The following is a 9,104-nucleotide window of genomic DNA, read 5'->3' as shown; positions in this document are numbered from 1 at the left end:
TTCGTTATAGAAATTAGATTAATTGAAATATATATAAAGTTGGGTCAGAAAGTAATTCTTGACTGTAAAAACTTGATTTAAAATGTACTGTTATTCAGATTTGAAGATTGGATTAATCGAGGAGATGCGTCTAAAACTGACAGAGTACCAGTTATTGATTTTTTTTTAAGAAAAGGGCTATTACCGGCTTCAAAAGGAATTTGCTTTTGGTGGAAAAGGACAAAGTAGATATGCCTTTTTTACCAATTTCTGAAAGGCATTAATTTGACCGACAGGGATCTTTCTTTAGATGTAATTGTTGGGCTTTACATCACAGTACAAAATGGGGCCTATATAAGCCTACTCTGGATCCTGCATTTCATTGATACTTACATACAGTTGCTGCTCAAGTCCCTTCTCTTTGTTCTGTGTTTGCACTGCCTTTCCGTCTTCAAATTCAGTTTACAAGTAATAATGATTTGAACTAACAAGGTTTCAGTTGTTTTGTGTACTAGTAGTATTTTCTTATTGTGGAATTTTATGGCAGTCATAGAGATGGCGAAAGAACTAGAACTCGGGCATTCTGAAAGATTGAATGGATTGATTGAAGCTGCATCAGTGCTGAGAATTGCAGGAAAGGATAGCTTTGTAGTACCAGCATGGAAAATTGGATGTAAATCCTTGAGTACTGTTCAACAAGAAGATAACAAAGACGAGGCTGACATAACTGAGCAAAGAGTGCAGAGTTTCAATGCGAGTTTCATGGTCAATATCGATGATCTTGTCGACAATGTTTCTGAAAGCTTAGAGAAAACAGGTTCCTTTCTTATCAGGATTTATAGAAATGGCTTAATACAGGCTATTCTTTTACAATTTTCATGCAATAATACTAAGTACATTAGACTTTAGTGGTGGCATGATTTGGGTACTATCTGGCTATCTCTTCTATGGCTTCTGATTCGGTTATCCTCTCATACAGGAAATAATACAATGGATCAATCTCCTTCAGAAGATCCAGTTTTCTGCTTGCAGAAGAAAATGCAAATTGAACCTACCTTACCTATAGCTCTCAAGGTAATATTCTAACGGGTCACGGAGTGTTCCTTTTTAATACAGGACGCCAAGAAAAATAAATGGGCACATTCTTTTTTATTTTAACTGGTCCTACTTGGGTGATAGATTCACACTATTTTCAATATAAGTTGTTCATGCTCTAATTAAGTACTCCCTAGATATTTACCAAAAGAAAAGGCAATAAACTTTTCTTGCAAGGTAGATTTGATAGGTTTCTGTCATAATTAATTAAATCCAAAGCTAAGATGTTCCTCTTTCCGGTTGCTTTTTGCAAAATTATCTAGAAGGTGCGATTAGTTTACTATGTGTTCCGAGTATATGCAGTTTCAAGATGTCAAATACAAGGCTAATGCAGAAAAGCACATACTTAATGGAATTAGCGGGTCAGCTAATCCAGGTGAGGTTCTTGCTCTTATGGGACCGTCAGGAAGTGGAAAAACAACTCTGCTCAATCTTCTTAGTGGAAGGATTAACTTTAACGGGGGTGCCATCACTTATAATTGTCGACCCTATACCAAGTCCTTAAAGCGAAGGTACAAATGAAGTATGGAGTATGCTTAGACTAATTTAGGTATGATCATCGCTAAATTAGATATATGGCTAATTAATTCTGTGAGATGATTATGGGTGAAACAGGTTTGGGTTTGTGACACAAGATGATGTTGTGTTCTCTCACCTTACTGTCAAAGAAACTCTAACCTATGCTGCTTTGCTTCGTCTTCCAAAAAACTTAACAAGAGAACAGAAAAAGGAAAGAGCCATGAATGTTATAAGCGAGCTAGACCTTGAAAGGTGATTTTCCTCATTCATTTTTGTTACTATATAGTATATTAATTTTATTTATTTTTGCTACTTCCATTCTTTTTTATAAGTGATATATCTTTCCTTTCTAGCTAATAATTTGTTATATTTCAATTTATTCACTTTAAAAATAATTTATTGACATATAATAAAAATAATCGATAAAAAAATAAAAAAATAAATATAATATATCAATTATTTATTGAAAAATAACTAAATTATATTTAAAATTAAAAATTAAAAATTAAATAATATAAATTAGATTTTATAGTAAAATAAAATAATTACATAATTTATTCATAGTTTAAAGGTGATCCTCCTGTCCTCAATTTTTTTCTTTTTAAACATTGAAGAAGAGAAAGTATTATAATTTAATATTAAATAATTAATATATAATTTATTATTTAAAATTAATAAATATGTATCAATTTTTTATTAATTTAATATATAAATAGAAATATTTATTAAAATTAGACAAAAATTTCCCTTATTTGAAAACTAATATTCTTATCTATCTCATGTATGACATGCCACGTCAAACACCAAAATTTTAAGGAGGGGTTGATTGTAAAAAGATTAAAGCTGAGTAGCCGGAATAGATCAAGTGGAAGTTCAATAGCTGTAGTAGAATTTAGGAACATAGATATACATATAATTGAGTCTGAATTACTGACAACTCCCATCTTCTCAATCAGTCACTCTTGTTTAACAAAAAACCAATCATTCTCAGATGCATCATATGATAAAGCTAAGATGCCAAAAAGCTATCTAATATCTCCTGTCATGGCCATAACATAGTCACCTGAAATATTAAAAGAGACCTCAAAAGTTGGAAGAAGAAGGAGACATTACTCTCTTTTGGTCCCACCGGAAGTAGTGAGGTACGGAAAAGACAATTAGATCTTCTAAGATTGTAGGGACTCCCATTTTCTTCTTTCTCCTTCCCGGCCACATAATTTATTCTTGGTGCCTCTAACCTTATGTTTGGAACGATGGAGGGAAAATAAAGATGAATAATAAAAGGGAATTTTGCACTTTACTCTGTGTGGAAAAAGGGGAAAATAATAAAGAGAGAAAAAAAAATCTATTTTCTTTTTCTTATTTTCTCTCTATTTTGAAGAGAAAATAAGAAGAGCGAATGAAATGTTTTATACTTTATAGTATATTTACTATTTTATAATTTCTTTTGCTTTTTATCTATAATATCAATAAGAAAGTAAAATTGTTGATGGGTCTATTTCAAGCTAGATTTAAAAATTTAAAGAGATAACTTTTTCATTGTTGGTTTTTTAAAAAGTCTATTTTTGTTTTCTAAATAATTATATTGGATTTGATATATATTTTTATGATAATTTTCTTTTAGAAAAATTTAAATTTAAATTTTATTTATTTATTTTGTTATCTCCTTAATTAGTGTGTTATATTATTTTATTACATAAAGGCTAAAGTAGTAAATCTATAAAATAATAAATTTTTTTCTTTCTTATTTCACTTTCCAAATAAAGAAAATATATTTACTTTGTTTTCTTCGTTCTTTATCCAAACATAAGAAAAATAATAAAAAAAAAATAAAACTTATTTTCATTCTTTATTTTCTTTCCACTCTAAAAGATAAACAAGGGATAAAAGTTTTGTAGCTCTTATGAGGATTTGAATCTTCAATAAACGGACAAAAGTTCACTTTGCCACTTAAATTTACTTGCAAAAATTAAATACACATAATTTAAATCTTTTCAGTAAATATCTTTTTAAATTTATGTCCAAAGCTTAAATATATTTAATTTAAATTTTTTAGCAAATAGCTTTCCGGGTTTCTGTCTAAGAGTTAAATATACTTAATTTATTTATTTTTAAATGAAATTATATTAAACTTTTGAATTTTAATTGAATTATAAAAATTGAATATAATATTTATTTCATTAATAACCCTCTGAATATTAAATTTTAATAAACATGCTCTTGTATAACGTATCAATGGATATTGTATTAGTAAATTAATAAAATAAATATTATTTTTAATTTTTATAATTCAATTAAAAATTAAAAATTTTATATTATTTTATATTTAAAAATCTAAATTGAGTGTATTTGATCATTAGATATAAATTCAAAAAGCTATTTGCTGAAAAAATTTAAATTAGGTGAGTGTACGAGATAAATTAACTCTCTGTCATTCACTAAACAGGTTAGGAATTGTTGTTGTTTATTGAAAATTTAAATTTAAATTTTTAAATTAATAAATTAGTTTTTTATTTTTTATAAATTGCTTTCTTCAAAACACATTTTTAGGAGGTCAAGAAAAATATGCTTTTAAAAAAATAATTTATTTATTTACCTTTTCTAAAAGCAATTTTTAATTTAAAAAAAAAATTGAGGTGGAATTCCCAAGCTCCAGCACCAAATGACTCTTTATTGTTGCCTATATCAAGGGAAAATTTGATTTTCTTTGCTTTTAAGTCTTTTTATTCAAAAAGACTTAGAATTTATTTTAAATCAATATGAGGAATGGCCCTTGGAAAATCCAAATGAAACTAGCTAAAAATAATTAGGGAATTAGTATAAAGAAAAAGAAATAATTTAGAAAATGCTTATCTAGATTTAATTTATATAACATGGTAAATATGAAAGTAATAAGTGATTTATATTTTCAATATTAGATCATTGACACATATTTTATTATTTAAAATTAATAAATATATATTAATTATTTATTAATTTAGTATATAAATAGAGACATATCAAAAGTAGATATAAAATTTCTAAATAAACTTTGTCTGAAAATATAAAATAGCTATTTCGTATTTTAATTGGAAACTTGGTTCAAACATAGCTATTGCCTGCCTTAAGATTTGGATAATTATACAACAGCATTTTCTAAGATTCCATTACGCATGGCGGTGAAAAGAGGAAAGTATATCTAAAAGAAAGGAGAAATATTTATTAAACGAAGAGAAGATTAACAATTGAATTTAAAATTTATTAAACGAAGAGAAGATTAACAATTGAATTTAAAATTTCTTATCACAATAATAAGAATATAAAGCATAATAAATTAATTTTACAAAATAAAATTGGTAAAAGAGGATGAAAGATAATTATTCCCCTTCTATTTCCTTTTCCTCTTAAAGATTTTAAAAACTAAACACGATTAAACCTAATTCTATTCTCTTTCCTTCCTTTTTGATTATTCTTCGTCCATGCACGGTTTAAATGGTTGTCCCAGAATTGATGCATTCAGCATCTCTGAAGGTTCTGGACTATAATGGCCTAAGTTTATACTTCTTCTGGAAATAATGGCACTTATGAGTTTAAATAATTCTTTGTCTCCGTCAGAAAAATGTTAACATTCATTTATGCCAACATCAGGAGCCAAGATACTGCGATTGGTGGAAAATTTGTGAGAGGGATATCTGGAGGTGAAAGAAAAAGGGTCTGCATTGGCCATGAGATCCTTCTCAATCCATCACTTCTTTTCTTGGATGAGCCAACATCAGGTCTGGACTCAACAACTGCGCTCCGAATTGTTCAAATTCTGCAGAACATGGCAAAGGTGATAAAAAACTTTCAGAATAATTAAGAACTGAAGATGTAAAAAAGATTTAGCGTTATATAAATGCAGTTATGTTTTGTTGTAGGATGGTAAGACAGTGGTGACTACAATCCATCAGCCTTCTAGTAGGCTGTTCAGTAAGTTTGACAAACTTCTTCTCTTGGGAAAAGGAAGCTCCTTGTACTTTGGAAAAGCATCAGAAGCAATGTTGTACTTCTCTTCAATTGGTTGCAATCCACTAATAGCAATGAACCCAGCGGAGTTTCTGATTGATCTTGCAAATGGAAATGTAAATGAAAAATCATTTCCTTTAGAGTTGGAGGATAAGTTCTTTCTTGAGAACAAAACTACAAAGGGCCTTCCTTCACCTGCTGATGTCCATGAGGTCAGTAATAAACTAATTTGTTTTATTCTGTCTTTTGGTACTTCCGAAACATTTAAAGGGGAAACGGCTTGTCAAGGTTTGAATCCCTGAAGTACACACTCGACCGTTGAGCCGTTAGCACAATAGCATTGATCTTTCACTTACCTTTGATAAAATTACATGATAATATTAGACCTCCACAAAGTAAAGTCTTGTGCATTATAGAAAGGCCATTTATTTATTTGATGAAAACCATTTTGCACAACAATCGTAATTACTTCAATTTTCCACCCTGAAGTATCTTCTGGAGGCTTATGAAGCAAAGGTAGCAAGAATGGAGAAAACAAAATTCATAAGGCCTGCTGCAATAGATGGTGAGGTACAGATTGTTGGAAAGTTGAATCCATGGGAATGGGGAACAACTTGGTTGGAGCAATTTTTTGTTCTTGTCAGCAGAAGCTTTAAAGAAAGGCGACATGAGTACTTCAGTTTTATGCGTGTAACACAAGTTGTTGCCACCGCTATAATAATAGGATTACTTTGGTGGCGTTCTGATGCTTCATCTCCTCAGGATCTTGAAGATCAGGCAAGTTAATTTGGTTTACATTGGTTAGCACTTCTAGTTAATGCGAACGCATTACATATTTTAATTCAGAAAGCAAAAAAGTCTCGTGCCATTTGGCACGACTTCTATTATATCGTTATTATTTGTAATGCTTTCCAACTGTTAACCATGGTTCTAGCAGGCTGGATTGTTGTTCTTCATTTCAGTGTTTTGGGGCTTCTTTCCTCTATTTACTGCGATATTCACATTCCCACAAGAAAGGGCCATGCTAGCGAAAGAGAGAGCAGTAGGAATGTATAGACTCAGTGCATATTTTGCTGCCAGGAATATCAGCGATCTCCCTTTGGATCTAATAATGCCTACGGTGTTCATGTTGATAGTATATTTTATGGTTGGATTAAAGATGAGCTTTACTGCATTTTCTCTGACCACGCTAACGGTTTTTCTCAGCATTGTGGCCTCTCAGGTACTACTTGAATTTGCTGCTTCGGAATGGAAATTCATGCCTTTTCTAGATTAGTATGTCTTGCAGTCTAATAATTTTTCACGTGTGCAGGGTCTTGGACTTACTATAGGTGCGGCGTTCATGGATGTAAAGAAAGCATCAACACTTGCTTCCATTATTATTATGACCTTCATGTTATCTGGTGGATTTTTCCTTCAGGTAGGATGCCTAAGATCGAAAATATAATTTCTGTAAATGCAATTTCAGTATGTTGATGTTAATTGATATGTAATATTTGAACGCAGGATGTTCCGTCCTTTATGTCATGGATACGCTACGTTTCTTTCAATTATCACACATACAGGCTACTCCTGAAGATTCAGTACTCTTTCTTAGATTCATCTCCTGGACTGAGTTCTCCTCAATCTCCCCTTATCACTGATTTAAGACTAGTTCATGGAAGAAAAGAAGTAGCCGCAATGATGGTGATGATTGTTGCCTATCGCCTACTAGCATACTTGTTCCTAAGGAAAATGAAGCAAGGAAAATTAGCTTAAGTAAATGATTTTCAACAAGTTCATCAAGACACGATTGGTTCTCATGTACCAGGCTATTGGAATGAGGGGAATGAAGCTAGTAATCCATGCTAAAATATCCAATCAGATGATGATAGCTGGACTAGAATCATGTTTTAATTAGTGGGTATTCTATCAATAACATATCTTTTTCTGGTCCCCTCTCTTACCCTTTATTCCTTATCTCTATTTTTCTCTTTATATTATTCAATTTCTCATCAGTTAACACTATGTTTGTTTAGTTAATCTTCTCATCAGCCATATTACCTTAGGCATCTGATATTAGTTCATCTCATTAAAGATTATGCTGAAATATCTACTTAAACTTATCAGCAAACTGTCTCAAAAGAAGGCGACTAGCTAATTTTGTCATAAAGGTTATCTTCTACTCTGATATCTCTTGCGACAAGGTAGAAACTTTTCTAGTAATTTCTTCAGTGCAAATGCTATTAATCTAGCTACACTAAACCAACATTGAATTGAGCAATAATCTCGAGCATGATAGGCTGCAAGAAAGAAATGAACAGGGCATACAAATTTCACATATCAAATCTTAACTGAGCTGACTTCATTAATTAGGCTCGAAAGTGCAAGAAATACGGACAGAGAAAGCTGGGAAAACATTTTCGAAGTGCTTAATTTATGGTCAGCTGTTTACGTTAAATCCACACAGATTTTCACACCCCTTAAAATACATGAATATCCAAACTGTTCAAGAAAACAGAAGAGGATCAGGGGGTATGGTCTCAGAGGCTGCACAAGCTAGGTTGCTTGTGCAGGCTTCTCATCCCTGACCAAGGGAGAAAGTGAGCTACCTTTCCTGCCTTACCCATTTCAGAATTATTCGTTAGAATAACCGTTAAAATGGATCTCAACATATTTGTATATATTACCATCACACTTATAAATGAACTCAGAATTCTTAGTCTTCTGTAACAATCATCATAGTTCAATAAAAGTTCACAAGGTATCAGAGCTGGTATAACCAGTCATCACCTACCAAATCAAAAGTTCACAATTCAGCCTTCAAAAATGGCTCATAACGAAACCACCAAAATCACCAACATTGTGTTGCGAGGCAGCTAAAATTATTTTGAGTGGTCAAAATCAATTTTCATTGCCCTCAGCAGCAAGAAGAAAATAGGATTCATCACAGGCAGCAAACAAAAACCAAAACCAGTAAATTTAGAGGCTCCAACAGAGGAAGAATTGGAGAAAATAGAGGAGTGGCAATCGACTGACCATTTGGTCATGTCTATGATCACCAACACTATGGAAAGCCAAATCACTCGACTCTCTATTCTTATGGAGTCATCGAAAGCAATATGGGAAAAAATGAAGAATCTCTACGGCCATCAAAACAATTTTGCACATATTTTCAAACTTAAACAGGAACTATCTCAAATCGCACAGGGAACCAAAAGTTCCACAGAATACTCAACGGAAATCTTAACAAGGTGGGAAGAGTTACAAAACTATCTCCCACCATCAAATGACCTAGAAGAGTTACAGAGAAAAGCGGGGCAAAACTTAATTTATACTTACCTTAGGGGTCTGGATTCAAGCTACAAGGGCTTGCGATCACAGATCCTTCTTGCTTCTCAACTGCCCTCAATAGACGTTGTGATAGCAACGATTCAGCGCGAGGAAATAAGAAGGAATACTATGAACAGCGTTCCAGAGAGCACAGACAACCAAGTCTACTTCACCTGCCACGACCAAGATCGACAGAGGGGAGGACCGAGCGCCAT

At 32.0% G+C, this 9,104-nt stretch overlaps 1 protein-coding gene across 1 annotated transcript; it reads left to right on the top strand.

The window, feature by feature from the left end:
* The first annotated feature begins 372 nt into the window (after positions 1 to 372).
* On the top strand, positions 373 to 7,513 carry LOC8285091 (ABC transporter G family member 22-like). The gene is made up of 11 exons (XM_048370641.1): positions 373 to 447; positions 527 to 796; positions 959 to 1,053; positions 1,378 to 1,586; positions 1,690 to 1,845; positions 5,221 to 5,404; positions 5,490 to 5,789; positions 6,067 to 6,354; positions 6,515 to 6,799; positions 6,890 to 6,997; positions 7,084 to 7,513. Exons 2-11 carry the CDS (start codon positions 535 to 537, stop codon positions 7,333 to 7,335), a joined length of 2,139 nt encoding a protein of 712 aa, XP_048226598.1. The 5' UTR covers positions 373 to 447; positions 527 to 534; the 3' UTR covers positions 7,336 to 7,513.
* Positions 7,514 to 9,104: the final 1,591 nt, after the last annotated feature.

The sequence above is a fragment of the Ricinus communis genome, chromosome 2, assembly GCF_019578655.1.
Source record: "Ricinus communis isolate WT05 ecotype wild-type chromosome 2, ASM1957865v1, whole genome shotgun sequence".
Lineage (NCBI taxonomy): Eukaryota > Viridiplantae > Streptophyta > Magnoliopsida > Malpighiales > Euphorbiaceae > Ricinus > Ricinus communis.
The sequence above is the reverse complement of the archived record's forward strand: the minus strand, read 5'-3'. Positions and strand labels throughout refer to the sequence as shown.